This window comes from Phascolarctos cinereus, unplaced genomic scaffold (assembly GCF_003287225.1).
Source record: "Phascolarctos cinereus isolate Bilbo 61053 unplaced genomic scaffold, phaCin_HiC Scaffold_1;HRSCAF=81, whole genome shotgun sequence".
Taxonomy (NCBI): Eukaryota; Metazoa; Chordata; class Mammalia; order Diprotodontia; family Phascolarctidae; genus Phascolarctos; species Phascolarctos cinereus.
The window spans coordinates 270,374,445-270,401,781 of NW_027555514.1; the positions used below are offsets into that span (position 1 = coordinate 270,374,445).

A 27,337-nucleotide genomic window follows, 5' to 3' on the forward strand; every position below is an offset into this window, starting at 1 on the left:
CCTGGGCAGGTGCCTGAGTCTCAACCAAGAGGTGCAGGCCTTGGGTCAGACCCCCTTGGGTCAGGGATTCTCAAACTCTTTTTGTTTCAGGTCCTCTTGGGTAGTCTGGTTAAACTCATGGAGCCCTTCTCAGAATAATGTGCTTAAATGAATAAAATTAAGTTACAGAATTCAAAAGGAAACCAAAACAGTGTTATTTTTCCACATTCAAGTTCACACAGCTCCCCTACCAAATCTTACAGACTGGGGAGGAGGGCAGTCTATGGACTTCAGGTTAAAAAATTCTGGTCTTGATTTTAGAATGACAGGTTTGAGCTGGGAAGGACCTCAGATACTATCTAATCCAACCTCCGCCTCATTTTATATATTAAGAAATTAAGGCCTGGAAAGGCTAAGTGCCCAAGGTCACTCAGGTAGTAACAGAGCCAAAATCTGAACCCAAGTCTTGACACTGGAGTCATGACCCTTTCAGCTCTAAATCTGTTCTGCTGGAGTGGGACAGCATCACAGACTTAGAGCTGGGAAGGACCTCAGGGGTCACGTGGTCCATCCACATTGTGCAGATGTGGGAGCCAAGGCCCAAAGAGAAATGATGAGCTGAGGTTTAAACCCAGGTTCTCAGACTCCAAGCTGAGGGTCCTTTCTACTGCCTCATGCTGACTTTAAAATCTCAGATCCCTTGAGCTCCATGATTCCAGGATCCTGCCTAAATATGGGAAATCAACGAAAGAGGGAACAATATTCTTCAAGACTCCCATGCTTCTTGAGGAAAACCAAGCCAACATCCGGCATGGACTGCCCTGTACGTGGCATTCACCACCTGACTTCCCTACTGTTTCCTAATGAGACATGGTGTCCTTGAATCTCAGAATTCTGGCATTAGAAGATACCTCAGTGGCTTTCATAGGACCACAGATTTCTAGCTGGGAGCGAGCTGAGAGATCATCTCTTTTTTTTCCCCCTCATTTTCCAGACTAGGAAACCAAGGCCCAGAAGAGTAAAGTGACTTGTCCAAGGTCACAGAGTAGCCAGACCATCATTTGAACCCAGGCCCTCTGACTTCAAGTCCAGCTATTTCCCCTGCATCACTCACCCATAATCTGAAAAACACACACCCAGCAAGAGGTCATCCATCTGCTTGAAGACTTCCAACAAAGGAACCATCCCCCTTAATTCTAGTGCCTTCCCCCATTAATTATTTCCAACTTATCGTTTACGTAATTTAACTGCTTGTACAGTTCTCTGCATGGTGTCTCCCCCATTCTAGCCTGAGCTCCTGGAGGGCAGGGCCCGTCTTCTGCCTTTCTTTATATCCCCAGTGCGCAGCACAGTGCTTGGCATATATTGTTACAGAGTCATTTTCAGTTGTCTCTTTTCATGACCCCACTTGGGGTTTTCTTGGCAAAGATACTGGAGTGGTTTGCCCTTTCCTTCTCCAGCTCATTTTACAGATGAGGAAACTGAGGCAAACGGGGGAAGTGACTTGCCCAGGATCACACAGCTAGTAAAGGTCTAGGACCAGATTTGAACTCATGAAGATGAGACTTCCTGACTCCAGGCCTGACTCTCTATGCACTGTGGCGCCACTTAGCTGCCGGCCCCACACGTAGCAGGAGGTGCTTAATAAATGTTTGTTGACTGACTGACTAGCTTCTTGAGGAAGCCCATTCCATTTCTGGACAGTTGCATTTGTCCTGGAGTTTTCCCTGACATCAAATCGCGTCTACCTCACTATGACTGCCTCCCACCGCTCCTAGTTTTGTGTGTGAGCGCCAAGCAGAACAAGGCCAGGCCCTTTCCACCTGATAACCCTGCAAATATCTGGAGCCAATTAATATGGCTCTTCCCCCTCCCATCCCTGACCCCACACAGGTTTGGTTTTGTTTTTTCACCCACCAGCTGCATATGCTTTGTTACTTTAACTTATCCTCCTCAATCAATCAATCAAACATTTATGAAGTACCTCCTATGTGCCAGGCACTGTGCTAAGTGCTAGGGATAGAAAAAGAAACAGAAAACTGCCCCTGCCCTCAGGGAGCTTACATTCTAGCGGGGGAGATCACATGCAAGCAATATGTATAAACAAGCTAATGTATGGCTCATATATGAAACAACCAAAGAGGGAAAGCGCTAGAATTAACAGAGGGTGGGGAAGACTTCCTGTAAGAGGTGAGATTTTAGTTGGGACTTAAAGGAAGCCAGGGAGGTCAGTAGTGAGAGTGGAGGAAGAAGAGCATTCCATGCATGGAGGACAGCCAGAGACAATGCCTGGAGCTGAGAGATGGAGGGTCTTGTTCTTGGAATGGGATCTCTTGAATGAGTAGAGGGGTACCCGTGGTAAGGAGTGGGCCACCTCGTCAGGTAAGGCAGGGGTGAAGGAGGAGATATTGGTGAAGGCATCTGAATGAGAGGAGATGAGGAGGAGGAAAAATGAGGGAACTCACAGCAAACAGTCTCCATTTTTTCTGTAAAATCTGAGGCAAAATTCTCAGCTGAAAGGGTAGGGGCAGGGGGAATCATCGAAGGTTTGAGGAGGGATGAGAAGGTTTGGAAGAGTCACATGGAGAGCAGAAGAAGGAGTTGATGGGGGAGGTAGAGTAGGATTGCCTGGCAGCAGCGAGGGCCCAGTTGAGGTTGCGTAACATAAATGTGAAGTAGACATTCTGGTGTCCCTCCTCTTATTAAAACATGAAATCCTTATAAAATGAGAAGCATAGTTACTGAGAAACATCTGAATCCTTAACCTTCCCAGAATGTACCAGTGACTCCTGATTCAACATCTCCTTCCCTCCAAAGGACTTCAACCATTTCTTATCCTTACCTCTTCATGGCTATTGGTGCCCCTTTCCTAATTTGGCCCTTGAAGAAGTCACTGAGCTATGACCTTGGTTCTTACAGAAACCAGAAAAGAAAATAATTTTTAAAAACCTTGTGTATCAGAATTACTTATTCTTCATAAATAACCTAGTTCATGATTCCTGTTGTCCCCAGGTAACCCATCTTTTCGACAATGGAGCTACCGTCTTTTTTGCTGTTTTCATGGCCGTCTGGGGTAAGTCGCGGGAAGGTGTCTCATTTCAATACTTTCTTCCATAAAGATTACATAATACCGTTCTCCCCGATCCAGTCTCATAGCACCACTGTCCAGTCTAATCTGAATTTTCTCCATCTGTGTCCCTGCCTTCAGTCTCCCTAACATATATCATAAGCTCCTAGAAAGTAATTCAATTCAATTCAACAAATGTTTTTAAAAGGGCCTGCGTGGCTCAGCCCTGGGGACGAAGAGACAAAAACAGGACTTGTCCTCAAGAACCTGCATCTTATTGGATTGACCACCTCTTAGTTATCTTTGGGTCTCTCAACATTTAGATTTGTATATAGGAACCACTGGAGAGAGAAATGGTAAACCACTCCAGTATCTTTGCTTTTGCCAAAGGGAGTCATGAAGAGTCAGATATGATGGAAACAGCTGAACAGTTCACTGAATTATCTGACATGCCTATTAAATGGCTCCTATTTGTTGTTATTCAGTCATTTTTCAGTCATGTCAACTCTCTGTGACCCCTTTGGGGTTTTCTTGGCAAAGACATTGGAGTGTTTTGCCATTTCCTTTTCCAGCTTATTTGATGGATGAAGAAACTGAGGCAAACATGGTTAAGTGACTTGCCCAGGGTCACATAGCTAGTAAGTGTCTGAGGCCACATTTCAACTCAGGACTCCAGGCCCAGAGTTGTATCTTCTGTGCCACTTAGCTGCTGAAATTCAATGAATATGTACCTTTTAAAGTCTGACATTGAATGCTGATAAGAAGAGTTTTAACTAAATTGGAGTAACTTGCTTCTCAATGTAAAGGTAAGGCCAGAACTAAATTCTGACCCTTTTAATTTGCTTCAGCTGACATTCTAGAAGGAAATCAGGCAGCACACATTTATGTAGCATTTTAAACTTTGCAGTAATAATAACAACATTTATACAGCATTTTAAGGTTGGCAGAGTTCTCTACAAAGATCGTCTCCTCTCTCACCACTGAGCCACCTGGTGCCTGGCATACAGCAAGTGTTTAATCATTGCTTCCTGGCAGATAGAAGGACAAGATACAGGACTTTGCAAGCTAAATGCAGGTTCTTGCAGCTCTTGCTGGGCCTGGGGGTTTTCTGCAGCCAGCCCTTACAAGACCCCTGGACAAGGGAAGTCTGTGCCTTTGTTTCCTCTTTGTTCAAATTCTCATGCTTTTCCACAGATTCTGCGAGGTTATGTTTTGTGCTGGCCCTGCAGGGGCCCACAAGGCTCTTTTACCAAGTTAAAACGAACTTTCTGAAACATCCCCAGTGGCTGCATTAGCCAGCATGGACCAGCCAAGATGGGGGCTACCTCAGGTGACGATTAGCACCTTGCCAAGTGAAATTGATGGCTGGGAGTCCACAAGTTGGAGTTACTGAGGCTTTTCCTCAGCGCTGGGTTTTGTTCAGAAACATGCAAAGGAGACAGCAATTACTGAATCCACACTGGCTTCTCTCCCTGGGATGGGGTGGCAGGGGAAGGCACAAAATGCGAGCCATTAGGGAGCTAGATGTGGGCAGGGACAAGTCTGGAAGCGGATCATCTATGCCCGATCTTTGCTTCTCTTTGCTTTGTGGCGGGGCTTTTCTGGTCTCTTACTTTCATTTGTTGCCAAGAACTAAATTCTCTGCAATAAACAAACTCGGTGAAATCTTCATCAAATCTAACCAAAATGTCAAGATTATAATTGCGTATATGAGAGGCAGTTTGGCACAATGGTTAGTGAGTTAACATAGGAGTCAGAAAGCCCTGGCTTCAAGTTTTGCTTCCAGCAGTTGCTGGCTGTGTGACCATGGATAAGTTATTTAACTTCTCAGTGCCCCGATTATTAGAAATTAGCATTATTAATATTAGGAATGAGGCAATTCCTAAGACTGTAAGTTACAAACAAATTGCTGATCTATATGGGTTTTCACCTCATTGATCAAATCTCAGGTCCAGATCTAAAAGTAATAATGATTGCTTTAATGTGAGTCTCATTATGGAAGGAAGGAAGGAAGGAAGGAAGGAAGGAAGGAAGGAAGGAAGGAAGGAAGGAAGGAAGGAAGGAAGGAAGGAAGGAAGGAAGGAAGGAAGGAAGGAAGGAAGATGCTTATTATACTGCAATTTCTGAAAGTTAATTTTAATTCATTTTTGCTTCCAGATTTAATTTGGGGGATATGGAGTAAGGGTTTTAGACCTGTGATTAAATCAGGGTGGGGAACTCCTAGTGTGAAAACTCTCTCCACTGATGCAGGTCAGCAGTTTTCTACACTTCACTCTGCCCTGAGAATGGGTTCGGGCACTGGGAGTGCACAGCCAGGATGTTTCCAGACCATAGTTGGAACGCCAGTCTTCCTGGCTCCAAGGCCAACCCCTTATTCCAACACATTGCCTTTCTTGTATCTGGATATGTGTGCTAATTATGACTTTCATAGTCACATATGAATCAACCTGAAGAGATTATGAAAAGTGAGTTTTTAATTGCGTAAAATGTTTACCACTGAGAGATTAGATGAGTAGGATGATGTCTGCCTCCTCCCTTAAGAGTCATGTGACTTTCACTAAGTCGGCTGATTTGGGCTCTCAGTTGTCTCAGCAGGTGTTGCGATGCCTGCCCTGCCTGATGACGGGGCCGATGGTTTGAATTTACATAGCACCTTTTAAAAAGTTCTCAAAGTGCTTAATATACAGGCCATTGTTGCAGAGAATCTGATATTTTGAGCTGAAATGAGGCTGAGGGGCCGTCCTGCCCACTCCTCTCACGTTATAGGTGAATATGAGATTTGCACAGAGGCCTCCAGATAGGGTGTGAGCCCAGGTTCTCCGGCTTTGGTGCTCTGTCCACTAATATACCACACTGAGCCCGGTGCTGTCCCCATTTTAACAAGTTTCGAAAACTGAGGCTCAGAGACTTGCCAGATGTCACAGTCAGGTGCCCTAGAGCAAACGGTCATTAAGCGTGGGGCATTCAGCAGGAAATCCCTCCAAGGAAACAGCATTGTCTTCACTTGTTCCCTGGAAATGTCTGCAGTGAAACTCAGGGCAGGCCTCCCAGTAGAAATGAGAGGAAAAACAGAACAATAAAACAAAGAGGCTGTTTCTCTCCTTTACAGGACTGCCCCTGGCGCTGGCCACACACAGAGCAGCAAAACTCCTTCTGAAGGGGCAGTCACGCCTTTAAATTCCACACTCCTTTTCTTTTCTTTCTTTTGTTTTGTAATGGGCAAAGGAAAAAAAATTCAATGTCTTTTTTCTCCTTGGAGATAAATTTACAATATCCACTGTCAAGATGAAAAGCCACTTTAAATTCACGTTAGATATCCTGAAAAAGCTGGAGCCACGAGCCACTCTGCCTGGCGCTCAGCGTCCCCGGACATCCCCGGTTTTCTAGCGCAGAAAGAAGTAGCCACATGTTTAAGCCGTTCACCACTGACTGTAGACTCTCACTTCTTATGTGATTATAGCCAAAGATTTCCTATTCCAGGGATTCATAACCTGAGTCCAGGTTTTTTACAAAAGCACACACATACATACAATTTTCATGTATGTGTATATTTACACACATATATACATGTTTATATAGAGACACATAAATATAAATTATTTGTATTACTTATATGTATGCATATATTATATAAGTATATATAGTTATATGTTTCATATTATAGCCTAGTATCTATTTAATTATCTATGTATACATACTCAAATTCATACACATTTGATTATTACTGTATTATAAGACAATCGGTGTCCTTTGCCATCCCATATATTTAATTTTATGCATTTAAAAATATGACTCTGAGGAGGAGTCCCCAGACTTGCCCAGGGCAGTTCTAATCCTTGATTTCCTCTCAGCGTGCCTTTGCAGTCCCCTCCTTCATTATTCTCCTCCATACTCTTCCATTCTCAGGGGTACAATTCGTCTCCCCTTGGCACCTTCATTGCATTTTTTACTTTTGTTTATCTGTCCTTCTCTCTCCATTCCAGCGACAGTTTTCCTGGAGTTTTGGAAGAGAAGGCGAGCAGTAATTGCTTATGACTGGGACTTGATCGACTGGGAAGAAGAGGAGGTTTGTATGAAAACATGCCCCCTGCCTTTCCCCAGAGTGACCTAGTGGCTCCAGCTGCATCGGTGGAAGCAGGATAGCATCCTCTAGAAAGAGAGCCTGACTCAGGCTGGGAAGGGCAAGGTCGAGGCTGGGTGACCCTGGGCAAGTCCCTGCCACCTCTCATTGCCCCAGGCAAATCTCTAAGCTAACAAGTTCCTGACACTGTGCTGCCCTGCATTGGTAGAGAGGGTTTCCTTCCCTGGGAGCCCCCTATGCCAGTGAAATCGCAGATACAGGTCTTCTCCCTGCCCTTTTACTCAGAGTTGCTCAGAAATGTACTTTTCCCTACCTCCTAGTTGGGACGGACGGACGGATAGATGGATGGACAGACAGACAAAACATTTAAGTGTTTCCCATGTGCTCAGCACTGTGTCAAGGGCTGGGAAAACAAACCTAAGCAAACAAGACAGCTCCTATTTGGTAGGAGCTCACGTTCTAATAAGGGAAGATGAAACATGAAGAGCTAAAAAATTGGAAGTGTATGTATGTCTGTGTGTATATGGGAGGTAAAGGAGGACCTTCTAGGTTTCCATGTCCATCCTCCACTGTGGTTGCCTTAAATAAATGGAATGAAGCTAAACCTATTCCAGAAACTGACTGGAGAGGAAAGGTAAACATTTATTAAGCACTTACTGTGTGCCAGGACTTGTGTTAATTTTACACTAAACACTAGGGATACAACTGTCTCTGCATTTTAGCTCTTTCACCAATTCACATAAACCTCACAGGAATTTCATATGGCTCTTCAGTTTGCATATCCAGTTTAGGGTCAGGAAGACCCGAGTTCAAATCCTGCATCAAGCTGCATGACCTTGGGCAAGTCACTTAACCTCTCCTTGCCTCATTTTCCTCATTTGTAAATGAGGATAATAATAACACCCAAGATGGTTGTGAGAATCAAATGAGATAATATTTGTCAAGCACATTGCAAACCTTAGTGCACTATTATATAAGCACTAACTCTTTTTCTTGTTCATCTGCCCCATACCTGTCCCTTCCTCCCCATCACTTGGCTTCTGCCTGGGCCCACCCTGACAGCTTCCTCCCCCGGGATTACATATCCCCTTGTTAAAAAGCCCAGCCTCAGCTCCTCTCCTCCGTTGTTCAGAGACACATGAACGTTATAGCAAATCTCCATCAACTAGAACCCACAGTCTTAGCATTCTTTTCCTAATTCCATAATTACTTTTTATTCTGTGACCTTTTCTATTTGGGCTTATTTCAGCTAGATAAATCAAATATCTCCGTTTGTTTTAGAGGGCTCAAAAGCCCCGAATGTGGCTGGTTTTGATAGGTTTTTAATATGTTTCAAAGTCAATTGTTACATATAAAATCGGTTGACTAAGGGTGAATTGCTTGTGATAAAAATTTTAATTGTCATAGTTTTAACTATCAAGATAAGATAACAAAGAGAACAACTGAAACTAGCTGACAACTGCATTTCTCCATTTTCCAACATGGAGAATTTTCATCTTCATTGTGATGTTTGAGTTACTCCCTAACAGGAGAAAAGAAATATGTTCATTCTTTGAGGTCACTAGGGAACAGCTTTAAAGTAATCTTTTCAGTTCATGGCTTATAATGGAAACACCTGTGAGATTCTAAAGACCTCCGTCAGAATCCCTTGCTTTCAGTAACGGTGGATCTGGGGCGAGCGTTCTTCAGGCTGGCCTGCCGTATCAGTCTGATCGGCTGGTGGCCTGCTTGCGGGCATGTTTATTGGGTGGGTGGAGAAGCTTTTACCAAAACACCTGAACGGCATGCTAACATAAAAGAGTGATCTGTTTTGCCTCTGTTCATTTGTTTTTCCTGTGTACAACTGCCCCGTCTGTAAAAATTGTCCATCTCTTCCTTAGGAAGAAATACGGCCCCAGTTTGAAGCCAAATACTCCAAGAAAGAGCGGATGAACCCCATTTCAGGAAAACCAGAACCTTATCAAGCTTTTACAGATAAATGCAGCAGACTTGTTGTTTCTGCATCTGGAATATTTTTTATGGTTTGAAGACTTTTTTTTTCACTTATTTTTTCTAAATGAAACTAACAGCTTTATTTGTATAAAGTGCTTTCAGAGAGTTGACCTCATTTAATCCTCATATTAAACTCAAGAAGCAGGTGGAGAGAAAAAAAAATTAGTATTGGTCCCATTTTACAGATGGAGATACTGAGGCTCAGAGGAAGGAAAGTGACTTGCCTAAGGTCAGCTAGTGTGTGCCTAAGCTAAAGCATGAATCCAGGTCTTGTAATTCCAAGATCAATTCTTTCTCTATACGTACTTTGAGCAAAAATCACTTAAAGACCTCAGCACCTGTAGAGACCTCACTAGGAGTTACAGGAACTGCTGCATTGCATCACTAGAGGAAGTTTCCATACTGGGAGTTCTACACACTTATGAAACAGATTTAAGCCCTCTTCCCTCCCCCTCCCCCCATGGAGTCGTTATCACCTCCTCTTCCCCTTCAGTTCCTGACTAACTTAGTGATGAAAATAATCTTATCTCCCCCCAAAAAAGAGAGAGGAATGGGGGGGGGGAAGGAAAGAGGGAAAGAGAAAGGAGAGGAAAGGAGGGGAAGGATAAGAGATGTTGGTAGTGAAATGAGCACTGGGTTTGCCGCCAGAAGACTTGATTTGATTCCTGGCTTCATTGTAGTAATCATAAATTAAAGATCAGAATTGATTCTCAAAGAGCAGCTAGTTGGTGCTGCAGATAGAGTTCTCGGTGTGGAGTCAGGAAGACCCGAGTTCAGATCCATCCTCAGATACTAGCTGTGTGACCCTGGGCAAGTCCCTTCACCCTGTTTGCCTCAGTTTCCTCATCTGTAAAATGAGCCAGAGAAGAAAGTGGCAAACCACTCTAGTATCTCTGCCAAGAACACCCCAAATGGGGCCACAAGGAGTCAGACACGACTGAAATGCCTGAACAGCACCACTGAGCTCAGGGTGCATCTGGTCCAAGGTGAGGAAACTGAAGCTGCCGGTGTCACCAGGCAGCCACCAGGGCGAGGCAGGACTCAAACCCGAATCTTCTTTTTTTAAATCGCGCGACCCTCCTCCTCCACCACACAACCTCTCTGCTTGCTAGCTCCTCATTACTGCTTGTGTTCTGTAACTTCTCTGGGGCCTCAGTTTCTTATCTCTGACATGAAGATGGCTAGACTAGGCGGCTTCAGTGTCCCTCCAGGCTCCTGAGCTCTGATCCCAGGTTTGTCACACTGCCTCCCACAGGGAGTTTAAAAGTCATCAAAAGTCTTCGTGCAGTGTTATCATTGTTGTTATTATCATTGTCATCGTTATAGTGGGTGCTTAATAATTGGGGCCCTTGTAGATTATTAAGTAGTAATGACTTAATACTTTCAGTAGCATGAACTGCGCTAGGCCTTTTGGGACACCCTGTCCCTAGTTGTGAGCTTGCACCGTCACAAAGCTCAGGGGCTCCCCACGCCCAAGGCCACACTCATTTCTCCAGCCAAGCCTGAGCAGCAGCCGCAGGAAAGTGTTCCCAGGTAACAGGACTGAGCTGAGACTGGCAGTCAACCAAGTCAAATATATGTTGGAATTGGGTAGGGAGACAAGGGGCGTAAAAAGCCAAGCACTAGGAAAGCCCATCGCCCAAGACCTGAGGGCCAGATGAAGGCAGGGGCATGGCGAGCGATCCGGCTGGAAGAGGACTCCACACGAGGATTGTGCTGGTTCTGCTCGCCCCCGGGGGACACAGCTAGGAACCGTGGGCAGAAGCTCTCAGGAGGCAGGTGTCCACTCAGACGGGAAAAGAAACCCCTTTAGCACCATTGTTCTAAATGTCCAAAGAAGAATGGACTGCTTCGTGAGATAGTGGATCCCTCCTCACTAGAGGTCAGCAAGGTGAGATAGCTACAGGACCGCCTGTAGAGGACATTGCAAGGGAGGCTGTGTGGTACAGTGGAAAGAATGTTGGCTCTGGATTCAAGGGACCTGGGTTCAAGTCCCACCCTGGATGCTACTGCCTTTGTGACCCTGAAAGTCATTTTACTTTTCTGAGCCTCAGTTTACTCAACAGTAAAATAAGTAGTTTGAGCAAGCTGACTCTCAGGGTCCCTTCTGGCTCTAAAATCTGCATTCCGTGGGCTCTCTGATGCTTCAGTTTCCTCAGATGTCAATGATGAGGGTTGGACCTGATGGTCTCTAAATCACTAGGTCCTACGTCTGACTCTTCTGGTGTAGACAACAGAGTTGAAAATCTAGAGCAGTAAAGTCAAATGCTTTCCTCTCACTCTGGGAAGAAGGTAAACTGATTCCACATGCCCCAAAAATGCTTTACTTCTTAAAATAAGATTTTATCACGACAACCTCCGATGACCAGTTAAGATCAAATAAGATACTGTAAGTAAAAGCACTTTATAAACTTGAAAGGGCTATGGAAACATAAGCTATTATTTTGTTACTGTGGTTACTGTTACTCATCAGTTAATATGAGCAGTTCAGAGAGGGTTCAATAAAGAACTTCGGGGGGACTGATGAGTTTGACTTGTGGTTGGAGGGTATTTTGGGGTGCATGTGCCAGATCTGGGGTATACTGTACAAGTCCTTCTGCTTACCCATCTGGCATCCCAGAATTCTATGAGTGCCATTGTCCAGATAGCACAGCTCACATAAACATTCTGGTTCAAGAATCCTTGTGGCCGAGGGAGAGGACTAACAGAGTCAACATTTTGGAATGTGAGGCTGTGAAACTCAAGGGAGCAGGTCCAAGAGAGCCAGGTTCTCTTCCTAGACTTGCGATGCAATCATCACGTAACCCAGTGGCCACTGGCAGGGCTTCAAGACTTAGATTGATTCCTATTTTTAATCTGACACATTTCACATGTGTTTTGAAGTCTTCGGAGATATAAAACAGCAAACTCAGTTGGAGAATGGAGTATTCTGGGGAAGCTCATGTCAGAGTACTGAGAGTTGGTAAGAGACAATTGTCCTTTACAAGTTACTCATTTGTAAATCATTCAAAATAGAGTAAATACAGTGCTCCTAACAGAATATTACCAAAGATAACAGGATACTACCGAAAAGGACAGGATGAAACAGGGAAAATTATGATGAAAAAATCTCCCTTAAAAAAAAATATACACACACACATGCACACACTCGCACACACATATATCTTTGTGGACATTTCACTGATGCTTACTTGGCGGCAGGGTACCGTAGAAAGAGAACTAAGTGCCTCTGGAGTCAGAGGAGCTGGGATCAAATCCCCAAATCTGATGTTTACTCTCTGTGGAACTCTGGGCAGATGAGATGAGCTCAGCCAGCTGAGGGGCTGACCTTGATGGCTTCAAGCTTCCCTCCGTCTCCAGATCGGGGAACCTACGATCTTCAGTCACAGCCTCCCTCGGCCTCGGTTTCTTCATCTGTAAGATGAGGAGCTGGACCAGGGGTAGCTGATAAATGTTTAACAACAGGCTCAGGGGAAAAAATATGAGCCCCTTAGGCATTTACGTTTAATTTGCACTGTTAACATTTTCTCCATCACTTTCTTAACACTAGACAATTAAAAATCAATGAAGCGAGCTCCAGTTTCTAGCATTTGCCAATTCCCAAGGTGTAAATGCTCACCCTGAAAAAAATAACAATCAGCTTTTAGCCTGTTGAGCTGTCCCAGTACACTTCTAGACTGGATCAGAGGCATCAAACTCCTTGCCCAGAAGAGGTCAACTAGATTAAAATCTAACTGGGAAATGTTTACCAAAATGAATAAAAATACACCATCGATAATGCCAAGTTGTGGTTTTCAAAGTCAATATGCCATCAGTCTGTAGTTTCTATCTGAGTTCAATACCACTGGTGTTCGCCAAAGTCTCACCCGGCTCTAGGACAATGACGTGGTCTAGCCTTAGCCCTACTACTGAGCTGTTGTCATTTTCGTTTATGTGTTTTTTCTGATGGAGATAATTCTCTTGAAGCTCCCAAGCCCACAAGGCCCTCTCTGTTTTTTCCACTGTAGATCTGTGTGGTGATTGCCGCTGTGTTTGGAATCGTCATTTACCGTGTTGTGACCGTCAGTACTTTTGCTGCCTTCAAGTGGGCTTTAATCAGGAATAACTCTCAGGTCGCGACCACAGGAACAGCAGTGTGCATCAACTTTTGTATCATCATGCTGCTGAACGTGGTAAGGAAGCGAGAGCGGAAGGGTGGGGAGGGGGAGAGGCGCGGCTCAGACGGACTCGAGGCAGATGTGGCCCTTCTCTTCTGGCCCGCCTGGGAGGCTGGCCACGGGGGAGCCTCACAAGCCACAGGAGCGGCAGTGGTCAAGGCTGAGAGGGTGTGTGGAGTAGAGGCTAAAAACCTGGGTTAAAATCTCGCTTCGGCGGCTTGCTGCCTCTGTGAGCTTGAACCGTGGGCCTCACTTAAGCTCTGAGGCTGAGCCTCTTGTTTTAAGCCCCTACATCCCAAGGTGCTTGTGATGACCAAGTGTGAGTGTGCATATCAAGCACTTCTGAATGTATTCGTATGTCTATATATGGCTATGTTAATGTGAGCTGCTATTATTACTACTGTTAGAGGCAGGCTGGCTTACAGGAGTTGAGAAGACCTGGGTTCATGGCTTTGCCACAGAAGGGCTGTGAGACCCGAGGCAAATCACACTAAGCCTCAGTTTCTTCATCTGTAAAATGAGAATAACATTGGGGGCATCTAGGTGGCACAGTGGATAGAGCACCAGCCCCGAAGTCAGGAGGACCTGAGTTCAAATCCGGCCTCAGACCAAACACTTAACACTCTAGCTGTGTGACCCTGGGCAAGTCACTTAACCCCAATTGCCTAAAAAAATAAAAATTTTTAAAAAAAGAGAATAACACAACCACCTGCTTCCACAGTCATACTCTAGAATCATACGAAACAGTAAAAAAACATAAAACTTTGAGAGTCTTAAGCTGTACTTAGACTTTTCGGACACACATTGAGTGTTTTGCACATCTTAACTATATAAAGTGGGAATTACTGTCATTGCCATCATCATTATCATCACCATTCTTTTGATGGGATCTCAACAGAAAGAGTCCTAGAACAAAGAGCTCTCCTGTCGTTGTTCTTGAACATTTAATGTCAATAAGCCCTTGCATGGGTAGGTGGAAGAACTGCTTTTTGTGGCTAAATAGGAGGGTTGTGGTTTCATGGTGTGTTGTAGTGGCTCCGTCTCAAAGGACTCGGAGTCAGACCACCTGGCTGGCTATGCTCCAAGAAGAACACATCTGTTTAAATATGTGAGTTGGATCTGGGGGCAAAGGCTAGCTGGGGCAGTGGCTATACTGAGTCTGGGGGCCTGTGCTATGGTTAAAGCCAGATTGTGTGGTTAAATCTGGACATGCCTGCTGTTCAGTGGGGCCCACAAGGAAGTTAGAATATTGGGGCTGGGGGCAACTCCATTAGGATTCCGTCAGGAACCCAGCTCATCTTCTATAGGCTCACCGGGAGCATTCTCAGGCTAACTCCTAAGTCTCTATATTTTGAAAGCTTTTTGTTTCATGTAGTTCAAAGAAGAGGAGTGTTTGATATGGTGACATCTATGAAAAAATGGAGCTCTTAAGTTTTTATGGATCAAATTTAAGTCCACTGCAGTTAATAGTTCAGTCTGTTAACAATGGTCTAGTTTTCAATTCAGTTTACTGGCTGGATTCTCTGGGTTATTTTGAGGTCTGTGTGACTGTTTTGTATTTTGAGATCTCATATCACAAACAGGAAGTTTATCATCGGTCTCTCCATGAAAGAGAATATTCTGAGGTATAATTCTAGTCTCAAGGTCATGCCTTGCCAAGTGTTTGAACAGAGCTGGTTTCTGATGGTCTACATTATTACTACTGCTATTCTACTGCCACCACCCCCACCACCACCACTATCATCCCCTTCGCCATCACCACTACAAATGCTACTACGATTCCTCCTATTCTGCCCAAAGGAAGATCAATGTTGATGGCGGAAAACTACCTAGTTAACTGGGGGGTTACTGGCTGGATTTCTTTCTCAAAGACCAGGCTTAAACCCAATTCACTCTGGATGTCACGGATTGGACAACAACAGATCCCTGCCCAAGCACCACCTGGGACCCTCCCGGCTCTAGTAACTGCTTCTCTTGGCCAGCAACTCTGAGGGTCTTCCCCTCTCAGTCTGATTTTTTTTTTAAATTAAAAGGGCCAGCCCTTGACTCACTTCTTAAAGAGGCCTACTCACTGAATGCGCATTGCCACACTCAAAATGAGAACCGAAAAGACCTTAGCTTAAAAGGGCCAAGGTCTGCCACTGCATCCTGGGCCCTCTCCAGTCGTCCTGATCCATATCTGGCCACTGGACCCTGATGGCTCCAGAGGAGAAAGTGAAGCTGGTGACTCTGCACAGCCCTGCCTCACTTCAATCAGTCAGTCGCAAGTCACGCCGTCACCTCACCGATGTCGTGGTCCTCTGAGAATGAAAGACAAACCACACAAGTGCTGTATAAATATTAGCTATTATCATGACTGCTGCTGCTACGCAGTGCCATAGGGGCAAAGAAAATAGCTGGAACTTCCAAAACAGACAAAATGAGGATGGGGAAGCGATTATCAACATCACAGAAGCCTTCTTCACTTTGCAAAAGGATTCACACAATAGCAGCCGTCCCGTAAGACTTTTAAAATATCATTCTTCAGTACCGAAATTTTTCTTCTGCAAAATAAAGAAGTCCTTTGAATTGTGGAATTTCCCTCCCCATATACACGGTGGCTACCCCCTCCCACAGATGGTCATGCTGTTCCTGGGAGCAGGAGTGCACATGGAGGAGCATGTAGTCAGGTGACAAGTAGAGAAGGGATGCACATAAGAGGCGGCTGGGTAGCCAAGGCAAATCGCACAGTTAAGGATCCATCTCAGCTGGAGCCTTCACCCTTATCAGAGCTGCTGATGCCATCTGCTGATCTTTGACTACTCAAAGTCTCTTTCTTCCAAAGGGGGGGGGGGAGTGCCTACCAGCTATTTGAGCTCATAGCCCCCAGGGCTACTTTAGCTCTCTGTGATTCAGACTGCATCTACAGCCCGAGAAAGAGTTCTTAACCCAGAGTGTATGAACTTACTCATTTTAATATTTTGGCAACTATTTCGTTGTGATTAGTTTCTGTTATAATCCTCTGTGTTTTGTTTTGTACATTAAAAACAATTCCGTAGGGTCCTGAAATTGAAGCCTGGAAGGCTTCATTTTAAATCCTGTCTCAGTTATCTGTTACCTGTGTGACTATGGGCAAGTCGCTTAACTTTCTCAGCCTCAGTTTACCATCTGTAAAATGGGCATAATAATAACACTGACCTCACAGAGTTGTTGTGAGGATCAGATGAGGTAATAAATGTAAGATGCCACATAAATGTTAACTATCCTGATACTCTGCTGGCTACCGTTTACTGTTATTTTGTTGGTTATTACTGTTGTTCTGCAAAACGGCCTGTTGGCTTGACTGGACTGCCAGAGATGGTCAGGACACGAAAAAGGTTAAGGGCCGCCAGTCTGTGTGATCCTTCAACGAGCGCTCATTGAGCGCCTTCTAGATCAGGCTCTGGGAAACAGTCACAGAAAATGAAGCAGCCTTTGCTTGCAGGGAGCTTCCACTCTGGCTGTCAGACTCACTTGTGCGCCATCTGCGCTCCCTGACCTCTGTGCGTTATCTGACTTGGGACTGGGGAATTCCTTTCAATTCTTTCCCCCTACCCCCATAATGCCAATCATTGTCCATACAAACCGTGTCCTGGGAGCGGGGCCTGAAAGGGGGTCCTGGGGATTGGCAACCTTTGTCCTACCTCCCAGCTGGTCAAGTAGCAGAGTTCCTGTCCTTTCTGAACAAATTAACATCATTAGAAGTAAACTGATTCTGCTAAAAGAAACGGACACTTCTTTTAAGCACAAGTGCTGTTAGCTGTACTCTGGCCTCTTGATCAACGTGCTTTTTAATGATAATAATAACAATAATAAAATTTAAATGGAAGGAAAATAACTAAATCCATTTTTTCAAATTCATAGAATAGATAAGTCCTCAAAAAGTCCTAGGCTGAGTATGGGGCATTTTGTGTGTTTCCTTCTGGTGAAGGGTTTAAAGCTTTCTCTAGCTGACCTAACCCAACAGAGGGCAGGCAAGTCAACAGCTACCGCCTGGGAGAGATGAGCAGGCTCCGTGTAACTGTTCTCATGCTTTGTTTGTAGAACAGAAGGGAACGCTTGGGCTGGTCAGAGGTTGGGTTTCTTCCCCAGTCTATCTGAGAAAATCACACAATAAATTAAATGCTGCAACAGTTGAAAAATACCATTAGAAAGTTCTAGGTGTTAGTCATGAGAACATAACTTGAATCCATTGCTGTGAAGGAGGAAATAGGGGCTGGACCTGAGGTTTCACATCTAGATGAATGGATTTCTCCCAGATCACTAGAGAGCTGCCTAGAACATTGAGTGGTTCAGTGATGTATGCCAAGGATCACAAAGTCAGCATGTTTCAGAGGCAGGACCTGAACTCGGGTCTCCTTGACTCTAAGGTCAGTTTTCTAATGTGCCACACTGTCTCCCTTTTTGTGGTGAAGGAGTCCAGGAGTTAAATCTAAATACTTCCTCATCAGTAAAATGAGGAAATCCTTCTTTGAGAACTACTGTTCTATCAGAATTATTATTCTGTTGGATAATAATAGCACCTGATTTACAGGGTAAAAGAATTAAAAGAGATTATATATACAAAGCTTAAAATGCCTTACATGTCCTAGCTATTAGGATTATCTTCCCACTGTGTTCAATCTTCACTGTATCCAGTTGTGACAACATTAATATGCATTATGTTCAACAACTGTGCTAACAGACCCCTTATTATTGATGGCACTCTCACAGAAGTTCTTGATGCTACAACATATTTTTAGCTGCAAAGGCTCTTGAGACATTTATAATACATGTGAATGGGGGAGCAAGGCAGTAGTTGCTGTGGACTCCAAAGAGTGGACGTCAGTGAGATACAGACTGCAGAATCACTGGATGTGAGCTCCAGAGCTGGTAGAAACCGTGGGGGCCATTTTGTCCAACACCCTCCTTTTACAGATGAGGAAACTAAGGCCCAGGGACATTCAGTGACTTTTCCCAGATAGCAAGCATCAGATCAGGTCCTCTGACTCCAAAGTCAGTGCTTCCTGCCTTTCTTCCTTGCTATAAATGCTGAGTTTTTAAGTCATGCAGAATTCAATTTTCAAGAAATAGGGTCCCTAACAGTACACTCAGTCAAGTACTGGTGCCATTGCTTCTACTCAAAATGATGTCGCTGTTGGGTTGTTTTGTTTTGTTGTGTTTTTTAGGATAAGTGGAGTGCGTTTTAGTGTTATATATTTACCTGTAATTTAGGTATTTGTCATCACATTAAATTGATTAATCCATGACACAGTGTTCCTAAATGAAAAGTACTTGACTTTCAGTCTTAAAGCAGAATAAGTGGTCTGTTGTTATCATTATATTATTCAAAAAATGTCCCTAGAGGGCATTTGAATGAATTGTGTTTTCATTAACTGACAACATCTAGAGTGTTGTGAATTTCCATCTTCCTGTATGTTTTGGTAACCAATAGACGATTAATGCTCCTAACTTTAAGACTCTAGGTTTGCTTAGTTTTGAGATTCCAAAGCAATTAGGTTTGCGACCTTTTGGGGGGAGTATCTTTTCCCTCACGTTTCATTTAGTATTTGAGTGTTCTCCAACAAATTTCCTTTGCATTTCTACCACCTTGATGGGAAAAGATTGGAAAGACAAGCTCACAGGCCCTAGGGGCAAACTTATCTCTGAACATATGGTAAACTCCTTCAGGGCAGAGATAATATCATCTTTCTCTTTTTATTCTCAATTCTTAACACAGTGCCTGCCACAGTTTAGGTCATCACTGCTTTCTGAGTGATGGAGTCATTGAGTGATCAAATAGGTCTTAGAGATCATCTAATTCATTGTTGTCAAACTCATATAGAAACAGAAGCTACATATAGACTTAGAAAACCATATGTTAGCACTGTCTATGTTATATTGTATTTTTATTTGTTAAACATTTTCCAATTAATTTTAATGGTACTCAGGAGTTTTGGCCACTTATGGCCCAGGCTTTGAGTCTGACACCTTTGTGTTAAAAAGAGAATTCTTTGTTTGGGCTTTCACCCTGATTAAAGAAGCAAAACTCAGGACAAAGAGAATTAAAAGGAGTTTATTATAAATATGTCAAGGTAGCAATATGTTGAGGGGTTGATCAGTGGAGATCAGCAATGGCTTGAAAATTGAGCCAGCTTTTACGGATAATTTTTGTGATGAGATAAACACAATTCAAATAGGTCCATGTCAGCAAAAGAGATTGGGCCCTCGCATCTCAGTTCCTCCCCAAGGTAGAAGTACATGATAGTTTCCAGATACAAACAGGTAGGGAGGGGATGACTAGATTACGTAACAAACATCTGGGGACTGGGTAATGTCTTCCCCCAACAAGCAGATCTGGGAACAATAGGTCACCAAGTCAGCATAAACTTTCAATATCTGACTCACACTACCCTCCTTGTTTACTGATGAGGAAACAGGCCTAAAATAGAGGAGTCACTAGAAATAGATGTTGACAGACAGAAAATAAATACCCTCCATTTTTATTCATCATATCCATACTTTTCCTGAAATCCCTCCTTAATCACACTTGCAGTAAGCAGTATCTCCCAGTATGACATTTCGGCGAATAACCCTTACTGACCAAACCAATTACAGAGCACTTATGTGCTTATTACCTGGTAATCTGATTCTCTCAGAAGGTCTTGGGCTGGCAGCAACCACAGACTCATAAAAGCTTAGAAACCTTAAAGGGCATCTAGGCCAACCCATACCTGAAAACAAAATCCCCTTTACAACATCAAACAGCAAGCATTTTATGAGCTCCTACCGTGTGCTAAGCACTAGGGAAATAAGGACAGAAGCAAGACAATTCCCCTCCTTAAGGAGCTTACCAGTCTCCCTTCTATCAAGGGAGAAAACATGTCCTCATATAAGCATAGACACAATGAATACACTGATCCATGTTCCTGTTTCTTATACTACATGCCTATCATTAGCTCATATCTATCCCAGTCTTTAATAGGAATCTAAGAACCTGTGAGAATCAATCAATAATGAATTCCTTACTGAATATTTATTAAGCACCTACTGTGTGCCCAGGCACTTTGCTTAGTGCTGGGGATACACAAAAAGAGGCAAACTACAGTCCCTGCTCTCAAGGACCTCCCAGCGTAATTTAGTGAGAATCACTAAAACTCTTTGGGGACCACTCAGGGACCATTTAATATTAACTCAGTAATGGTCTACCCTTTCTATAGAACGACCATGTGCCTGACCTACTATCTGTTTCATGTGAACTTTGTTTTTTCAATTGTAGGGATGGATCAGAACTACACCACCCTCAGATTCTCAGTTTCTCCATAAGGCCATTCATTTGTAAGGTGGTGACGTCAACCTTTGCCCTAATGGAGAAGTCGAGTTCCATGGCACAGAAAGCCCTCAATAAATGTTGGCTGATATTTATACTGTCCTCAGGAATTGAGACATGTATGACCTGACCTATGTTTCCATGGGTAAAGGTGCTCCCAGTGACAAAACTCCCTCTACTAATGTAGATTGGCCCCATAGGGCAATTTATAGTCCTAGAGAGTTGCCTGAGAGCACTGAGGGTTAAGTCATTTGTCCAGAGTCCCAGAGACAGCATGTATGAGAGGCACAATGTGAGCCCAGGTCTTCCTGACCCCGAGGCTTGTCTTCTGTGACTACGCCACTTCGCTTCACGGTCCTGAGAAACAATCTTGTATCCTGGGGAATAACAGCTTATCTCCATAGAAGTTGACCCCTGAAAAAGGAGCCCCAAAGACGTGGGGTTTGTTGACAGCAACCTTGCCCACCTCTCCAGGGTCCTTCTAGAACCCGGCTGCTGTGGAAATAAGCGGGTTCCTTTGGAAAGGAGGGGGAGCTTCCAATTTGATGGCTGGGCCACTTGCTTCTGTACAGTCTGTATTTGGGGGTCTGTGCACTTCACTTTCAAAATTGTGAAATATTTTTCTCCTTATTTTGCAGTTGTATGAAAAAGTTGCTCTTCTTCTGACAAATCTAGGTAAGTGGCAGTGTTCTCCTTCACCCTCCTGAGGGGTGGGTTGTACAAAGATACTCAGATACCATGGGGGTGAGGGGCGAAGATGCCCCTCAGGCAATGACAGTTTCTGAACTGGCCGAAGAGGAGGAACTGTGTCAACTCATTTATTTTATGACTCTTGTTTATACATCACAGTCACCTCCTGGTCTCTTCCTACCTCAACTCCCTTCCCCCCACTAAACTCTTCTTTGTAACAAAAACTCAGCAGAACCGATACAGCAACTGTATCTGAAAGGAAATGCCATATTCCACACCCATTGCCCTCCACTTCTCAACCCAGAGGAAGGAAGAGTGTTTTATCATCTTTTGTTTGGGTTTTATATTGGGGTCATTACTATGGATACTCTTTGGAAGTTATTACAGAGAAAGAAATACAAGGGTGCTTTTTGTTTGTTTTGTTTTCTTTTTAGGGGGCTGATTAACCTGAGGTCCATTAATTTCTCACTTTAAAATATTTTAATAACTATTTCAATATGATTGGTTTTCTTTGTAATTGTACATCTTCTATGTATGCATTTAAAACATCATTCTAAGAAGGAGTCCACAGGCTTTGCTGTCAAAGGGGTCCATGACAGTAAAAAAGTTGAGTCCTTTCTATGGAAAATAATAAGGATGGGGATCTGTGCCTATCTGATTACAACAAATTCCCCTGGCCAGGAAATCCTCTTTTCATCTCTATAATCGAGATTACCTGGGAGCTCAGAACATTTTACGAATTTTATTTGTAATCTTTATTTTTAAGCTTTCTAGCTTCTCTGAAAAAGGAAGTCTGTGGAACTGAGTCCTTCACCTTAGACTACAACCCTCAGAGAGGCAGCTAGGTGGTGATGTGGTGAAGGACTTGGGTTCAAATCCCACCCCATGTGAATTTGGGCAAGTCATACAACCTCCTTAGAAATCAGCTTCCTCATCTAGAAAATGAGAGCTTTGGACTGGATGCCTCTAAGGTCTTTTCTCATTCTAGATCTTTAATAGGCATCCAAGAATTTCTGAGAATGAGGACCTGGGTTCAAATTCCACCTCCTTAGAACTGTTTCTTCATCTATAAGATGAGAGCATTGGACTCTAGGTGGCTCTAAGGTCCTTTTCATGAATCTATGATCCTAAATAGTTTGACTTCGTTGAACCTCAGTTTCCTCTTTTTAAGAAAAGAAACGAGAAGGTTGGAATGGTGGCCTCTGAGGGCCCTTCCAGCTCTGCACCTATGATCCTAGGACCTTAAATGTTGGGATTCTTTGCCAGCTGCCATATAAACCTGAGATAATCTCACTCACACCGTGCCTCACACATAGTAGGGGCTTAAAAATGCTTTTTGAATTGAAGTTTGCATTTAGGATGTATTTCAACAAAAGAAAAATTTAAATAGGACATTTTCACTTAAAAAAAAAAACACCCATGGTAGAGTGAGCAAAGTTTCCATTTGCTCATTTGGCCAGAGGACTTGCCCCAGAGCCACTAGACTTGAGCTCAAGCCTCGCCTCTGCTGCTCACATGTGGCTATTCACTCAAGTCAGTTAACTTCCGTAGGACTTGCTTTCTTTGTCAGGAAAGCGAGGGGGGCTGAACCAGATGGCCTGTGGAATGACTGGCCAGCCTGAGGTCCCTTCTAGCTCTTGTTCCCAAGATCCCAGGTCAACACTTCCTAATTCATACAGAACTGACTTAATTTTCAGGCATATCACATCCTCAGGTGGTTGTTACGGAGGGTAGAAATAAGCTTGTCACCATGAACCCCTCCAAAGCTATGATCTATGACACAGTGAAAAACTGCGTCCATCCAAGTGACCTCTGTGGAGCTCACAAAGCCGTGGAATGAGCTGGGGGCAGCTATGAATGGGGCACAAATGTTTAGCACACATTCAAGATGTAAAGAAGGCTCCAACTTTATTACGCAAGCTATTAGTCCCTAAATTTATAGATCCAGTCGCTCACATGTGACCCATGTTGGCTCATTTCCATACGCAGCTTTCCCAGTCAGAAATACTTGTTGGTTTCTTTGCCATTAAATACCTCTGTGCAGCCCCATTTAGAAATAACACGGAGAGAAAATCCAAAATGGAACCACCATCTGCCATCATCAGCGAAGGGATTAGACTTCCAATAACAAGGCCTGGGATCACGTCTGAGTTCTACACTTTACTATCCATGTGACCCAATTCAAGTCAGTTACCCTCAGAGCCTCATTTCCTTACCTATAAAATGGGCATAATACTAATGAGGAAATTGTGTCTATAAAGAGCTATGTCACGGTAAAGCACTACCCTGATAGAAAGAGTGGTAAGAATAGTCCCTAGGGAGGACTCTTTTAAACAAATGTCTGTTTATTTGAGGGCCAGTCAGGTCTCCAAGCAGCTCTCCTACTCTTTTCTCCCCCATGTCCAGGCCTCTTGACAGGCCTTCAAGAGGATCTAGTCTTCATACCCACCTCTTAGAATGCCCAATTTCCTTCAAAGCCCAAGCTCCACAACTACCTTCCTACATGAGACCTTTCTTGATTTCTGTGAGAGCCTAGCCTCAAAAAAAAAATTACCTTGTATATATTTTGTATATTTATGCATATATGTGTGTGTGTATATGTACACACACACGTATATATAGTTGTCGTTTAGTAACTTTTCAGTTGTGTCCGACTCTTCGTGACCCCATTTGTGGTTTTCCTGGCAAAAATACTGGAGTGCTTTACCATTTCCTTATCCAGTTCATTTTACCAATGAGGAAACTGAAGCAAACAGGGTGAAGTTACTTGCCTAGGATCACACAGCTAGTGAGTTTTGAGACCAGATTTGAACTTAGGAAGATGAGTCTTCCTGACTCCCGGCCAGATATAGATGTATATGTATATGTATGTATGTGTATACACTCATTTATATGTGTGTATAACACATATACATACACTTGTGCACCCAGGGCCACCTGATCTATATCTTGCCACTGGACCCAGATGGCTCCAGAGGAAAAAGTGAGGCTGGTGACCTTGCACAGCCCTCCCTCACTTAAATCCAATTCACTTGCAAGTCATGGCATCGCCTTCCTGATGCCATGGTCCTCTTCCAGAAGAAGGACAAACAACAACAGCCCATGTTCACATATACACACATTCAGTAGATGTTTAATGTGTATTGGCTGATTGACTGTGAGACAACAGAGGTAAAGTCTGGGCTCCGGACTTGTGATAGAGCCATGATTATATCCTCTCAGTAGCAACCTGGCCCTATTGTAAAACCCAACTTCTTAGATCATTTTAAAACAGAATGATTCTCTTTCCTCTCCTCTTTCTGAAGGCTTTCCAAGAAACATTTTGGGTTTTCCTACTGAAAAATTGGTACAGAAATGAAATACTGAGTTGAACTGTCTCCTAAGGACAAAAAGAAGGAATGTGCCAGAACCAGCTGATTGTTGAAATCTATGGTGTGAGCACTTAGTTACGCCTCAGAAATCGGCAAACTCTACCAACTGGAACTTGACATCTTGTTCTGCTTCTGGTCTATACTCAAGTGACAGAGAAAATGTTAAAAATGAAGAATACATTTAAAAGTAGATAGTACATACCTTTACGGAGGAGAGCTGGTTGTTAAACATTTACCAACACACCACTGGACAAAAGAGAAAAGAAAAGGATGTCTCCTCCATGACATTTCAGGGATGAAGCCTAGGGTTAACCCGGGACCCCTAGGGAAGGGCCTGCACTGCTCTCCCAGCACTTTTTGCCTTGACTTCAATACTAGGGCAAGCTGCAATTCTGTCACTTGGTGATTACTCCACTGAGTCAGGTTCCACACTCTCACACACACAAACACCCCAGTCTTAGTAGGTGGCCTTTAGAGAGTGGCTATGACCCAGAAAGACCCTCAGCCAGAAGCTAAGCAGGGGACAAGTAGCTCACACTGAGCGAGACAGCTTTTCAGACAATAGAGACGACAGAATCTGAATATTCATGCTGCAAATGGCAGCTATGGCAAAGTGACTAGGGGGCTGGGCTGGGGATCAGGGAGACCAGGGTTCAAATCATCCTTCTGACACTGACTAGCCAGGTGGCCCAAGTCAAGCTCCTCCACCTCGCCTACAGTCAACCAGTAAGCATTTATTAGATGCCTGCTGTGTGCCAGGCACTGTTCCAAGGTCTGGGAGAGATAGTACAAAAATGAAACACTCCCTCTATGCCTTCCACGACTTTTCAGGATTACTCTGCTAAATCTTTGATGGGTTAATGAGAAGAGTTTCTTCTTCATCTACATTTGTGTTGTTTTTCCAAGTCAGCAGTTAATTTCAAATGGGCTGCGTGGCTCTGCGCCGGCAAGCCTCCCTGAACGCTGCAAGGCCAGTGTGGTGGGATCTGTGCGAGGGAGGCGCCAGTCGGCAGGCCTGGTGAAGGAGGCTGGAGGGCCAGATGAAGGCTCTCAATGTCTGCTCCCTCTTTTTGTCCACAGAGCAGCCTCGCACCGAGTCTGAGTGGGAGAACAGCTTCACTTTGAAAATGTTTCTTTTTCAGTTTGTCAATCTGAACAGCTCTACCTTTTACATCGCGTTCTTCCTTGGCAGGTAAGGACTTGGGTCTGTGGAGCAGAGAACGGGCTTGCCTGGGCTCAGCAGTGGTTGAGCTGAGACAGCCCCCTCGGGGCGGCCCGGGGCACGGGTGACTTCTGTGCAGGGGAAGGTCTGGGGCCCTCAGAGCTGTCCAGAGTTCTTAGAGAAGAAAAGCCAAACTGCTCCTATTTAACCACACCACAGTGTTACTGCAAAACTTGGCACCAGAGTTCTGGGGGAAATCTGCAGCTCCTAAAGCCTTTTTACAACAGGGTGCAACAGAGAGGACCCCCAGAAACAGAGGGAGAAGGCAGTGTGGTCAAAATGGAAGGGGCTCTGGCTCTGAAATCAAAGACCTAGGTTCCAGTCCCTCCTCTGACACCCCCCGCCAGGCCTTGGGTCCATCAGTAACAGTCAGTTGCCTCATCACTAAAATGAAGAAGCTAGACAGGATGCCTCTGAAGTTCCCCTCCAGCTCAAAAGCCCATGACCCCTTTACAAGTCATTTCCCCTGCCTGAGCCTCAGTTTCCTTGTCTGTAAAATGAGAGGGTGGTCCCCAAGGTCCCGTCTTGCTGTAAATCTATTTCTTTATCACACCAGCTGTGTGACTTTGGGCAGCTCACTTCCCCTTTGTCCCTTATTTGTTACATGACGGGGCTGGATGAGATGACCTCTTACATCCTTTCCAGCTCTACAGCTGTGATCCTAAGGCCTCCTGAGGCCTCAGTTTTCATGTGGTGAAAGGAGGGGTTTGGACTAGTTGGCCTCTGAGGGACCTTCTAACACGAAGTCTCTAAGCATCACTGAAAGGTGGAGCAAGCCTTGGTCGACAGCCATTATATCCCAATCACTCCGGCCCTTCCTTCCCCTTGCTTCCTGGCCTGAGGTCAGAGATCACTGGAAAGATCCTTTCAGGAATACATCTAGGCTTTATGCCTTTGGGATTGGGGGAGGATAAAAAAAATCCTAGAAATTAGTTATATAGAAAGGGGGAGAAAAGGAAGAGAAATCAAGAAATTGTCCTTCTCAGGACGGACCATGGGTTAATTACTAAGGAAATGAAGCCCATTAAGGCAACTAGTATGATACAACAGTGCCCAGTGCCAGAATTGGGTTGAGCAGCTGCCATCTTAACCCCAACCTTGCTTTGGCCTGTTAAAAAATGGAAAAAGATTACCCCCTCCTCCCAATCCCCCCACAATCAAGGACACCCCTTCCATCTCCTCTCAAAATTCTAAAACTTACACTTACGGCTTTTCCGCCTAATATGGTGGAGCTCACTTCACTTTCATTTGTGAATAGCAGATCTTTAAACCACCCATGTCCCATCCACTCAGTGAAATAAGCTACTTGGGTCTGAGGCCAATGCCAGGGTTCTTCACAAAAGGAGGAGAATAAATCTCCACAACTAAAAGAACAGGAAAAATGACAAGACAGATTTGACATCAGGAGAAACTGAGTCACAGCAAATGGGCCCGACAGAAGCTACCAAATG

At 44.2% G+C, this 27,337-nt stretch overlaps 1 protein-coding gene across 3 annotated transcripts in view; it reads left to right on the forward strand.

The window, feature by feature from the left end:
• Positions 1–27,337, forward strand: part of ANO4 (anoctamin 4) — a 415,292-nt gene that overhangs the window by 353,124 nt on the left and 34,831 nt on the right. For all 3 annotated transcript variants that reach the window (XM_020982322.2, XM_020982323.2, XM_078146765.1), the window contains 6 exons: positions 2,992–3,052; positions 7,030–7,112; positions 9,008–9,148; positions 13,127–13,291; positions 21,242–21,278; positions 25,745–25,856. In XM_020982322.2, the coding sequence (XP_020837981.1) occupies positions 2,992–3,052; positions 7,030–7,112; positions 9,008–9,148; positions 13,127–13,291; positions 21,242–21,278; positions 25,745–25,856 (599 nt within the window). The remainder of the gene's footprint in view (positions 1–2,991; positions 3,053–7,029; positions 7,113–9,007; positions 9,149–13,126; positions 13,292–21,241; positions 21,279–25,744; positions 25,857–27,337) is intronic.